This window comes from Poromitra crassiceps, assembly GCF_964638095.1.
Source record: "Poromitra crassiceps genome assembly, chromosome: 19".
Classification (NCBI taxonomy): Eukaryota; Metazoa; Chordata; class Actinopteri; order Beryciformes; family Melamphaidae; genus Poromitra; species Poromitra crassiceps.
Genome location: NC_139646.1, coordinates 12,452,289 through 12,454,461, shown reverse-complemented (window position 1 = coordinate 12,454,461; position 2,173 = coordinate 12,452,289). Strand labels below are relative to the sequence as shown.

Genomic DNA, 2,173 nt, shown 5'->3' with positions numbered 1-2,173 from the left:
TTAAGTGAGTTTGGAGAGCAGCTGCTGGGAGAAGAGCCGCTTGAGCTGAGCCACCTCTTGAGACAAACAGCTGATCTGGGATCTGAGACTGTTGTTCTCCATCATGTACTTGCCGTCTCTGGAGCCATAACATCCAGAAGAGGGGAACTGACGCTGCTGCTCGAAACCGCCACCGGCCTCCTCCCTGGGCCAGAGAGCCTGACCCTCCCCCCTGCCGTCCCACCCGGCCCGCTGGTGGCTCCTCAGTTGGACGTTCGGCCCCACCGTGGCGACGGGCGGACTGCTGTGTCTACTGTTGGGAGGCAGGGACAGCTCTCTCTCGCTGCCTTTGAAGCGGAGCTTGTGAGGAAGGCTTCTCAAGCCCTCCGCCAAGTCTTGTCTGCTGACACCCTGTCCCTTGCCGACCTCCAGGGGGCAGGTGTGAGAATCGAAGCCTTGCTCCTCCGCCATCGCTCTTGGGGAAGGTCGGCTCAGTCCATCGTCGAAAAACACAGCAGGGCTGCCCACATTTGAGCTACCGGGGGTGGAGAGGGCTGAGTCCTCGGATACACTGACCATACTCTTACTGTGGCTCGATGGCACCCCGGTTCCCCTCGGCCCGTACATGGCACCCTGCTGTGGAGGGTGTGGCTGAATGTAGTGGGTGCTAGTGCTGGATTGTGCATTGAGGTACGGAGAGGCTCCAGCGTGGGTGTGGTAGTAAGGTGTTGAAGGGGTTGTTGGCTGGGTGCAGGAGGGTGCAGCGAATGGCAGGACGGTCACATCGGACGGATCCTTCACCAGGCCGAAGCGGAACTTGAGGGCCAGGAGCTCGGCCCTCAGACGGGCGTTCTGCTCTAACAGGCCCAGGACGCGCGTCTCCAGCACCACGTCGTTGGCACGCCGCTTCTCCCGAGAGCGCTTGGCAGCCTCGTTGTTCTTGCGCCGCTTGTCCCAGTAGCCTTCGTCCTTCCTCTCGTCCGGGATGAACTCCCGCTTGCGGCGTATGGCGTTGCCGCTGTCGTCGTCACAGCTGTCAGTGTTGGCATCCTCTTTGCACCTGAGGGCAGAGGTGTGGCCCAGCAGGGTGCGGGCCAGCTGGCTTGTGGAGGTCAGGATGGAAACTGCCTCATCGGTGAAGGACATGGACCTGCTGAGAAGCCCGGGCTCCGGGCCTTGGGCACCTCGGGCTGGGAGATCCTGGATGATGCCACCCATAATTTGCCCATTCATGTTCAAACACTTGATTTAACACAGCTACTGTACTGGGCTAAGTGGAGGAGCTGAAGGGACTCACTTAAAGTTGTGGATGTGTGGTTGAGGATGATCTGTGTTGCAACAATGGCTCCACCTAGTGGTCAAACAATACACAAATAATGAGGTTAAGAATTGTTTACATGCTTGGAAAAGTTTATAATAGTTTATAGCTTTCTGTAGCTGTTAGCTAGCCTATCTATCTATGTTTTTATTTCAAAAACATATAATAAAAACAAAAGCAACAATTACAAACAATCCAATGCTTTGAACCAACATGAATAAGCCAGTAGGCTAGTAACTGACTTAGCCTACCATTTACAGCTTACCTTTTGACACTTTAATTCTAACAGCATTTCTTCAGCCAAATTTGAACTTCTCATAATGCAGTAGGCTACGTAGTACAAATCAGCACACGTAAATAACCATGTGTCAAATCACACAATTCATAATCGTGTGTGAAATTTAGCCTCAAGGATGTGACAGATCAGATTTCTGTTTTAATATGACTGTCTATTTGCATCTGCTTGATCTGAAACCAGTGGCTGTGATGGGATCAGATAAGACGAGACAGGTAGGCTAATTTCAACCTACCTGGTTATACCTGGTTTTAGAACAATGCCAAAACGTATAGGGTACATTCAACCCTAAATGATTGATCATAGCCTATGTTGTTTATATAAGGGCCTTGAAAGTCCCATCCCAGCAAGTGGAAATGTTGAAGAATCATCATTCACTTTACCACCTATTTAAATAAAACCAACCCATTCAGTCGAAAGCCATAAATCATAAACGTGGTGATGATAAATCTTTCAGAAACAGGCACCATAATGAAATGAGATACGTCTTACCCGCAAAATGGACTATTGAAAAAGTTCCTCTCATTCATTGCCTCCGCGGTGAGAGGGGAGGTGCGTGGCGCTTGACAGGTCGCCCGGGA

The 2,173-nt window shown here is 51.4% G+C and overlaps 1 protein-coding gene across 1 annotated transcript; it reads right to left on the bottom strand.

Annotated features, from left to right (window-relative positions):
• On the bottom strand, nucleotides 1–1,197 carry nfil3-3 (nuclear factor, interleukin 3 regulated, member 3; the record flags this gene model as incomplete). Its single annotated transcript, XM_083655782.1, has 1 exon — nucleotides 1–1,197. The coding sequence occupies one exon, from the start codon at nucleotides 1,195–1,197 to the stop codon at nucleotides 1–3; it is 1,197 nt and encodes a 398-aa protein (XP_083511908.1).
• Between the last annotated feature and the right edge of the window lie 976 nt (nucleotides 1,198–2,173).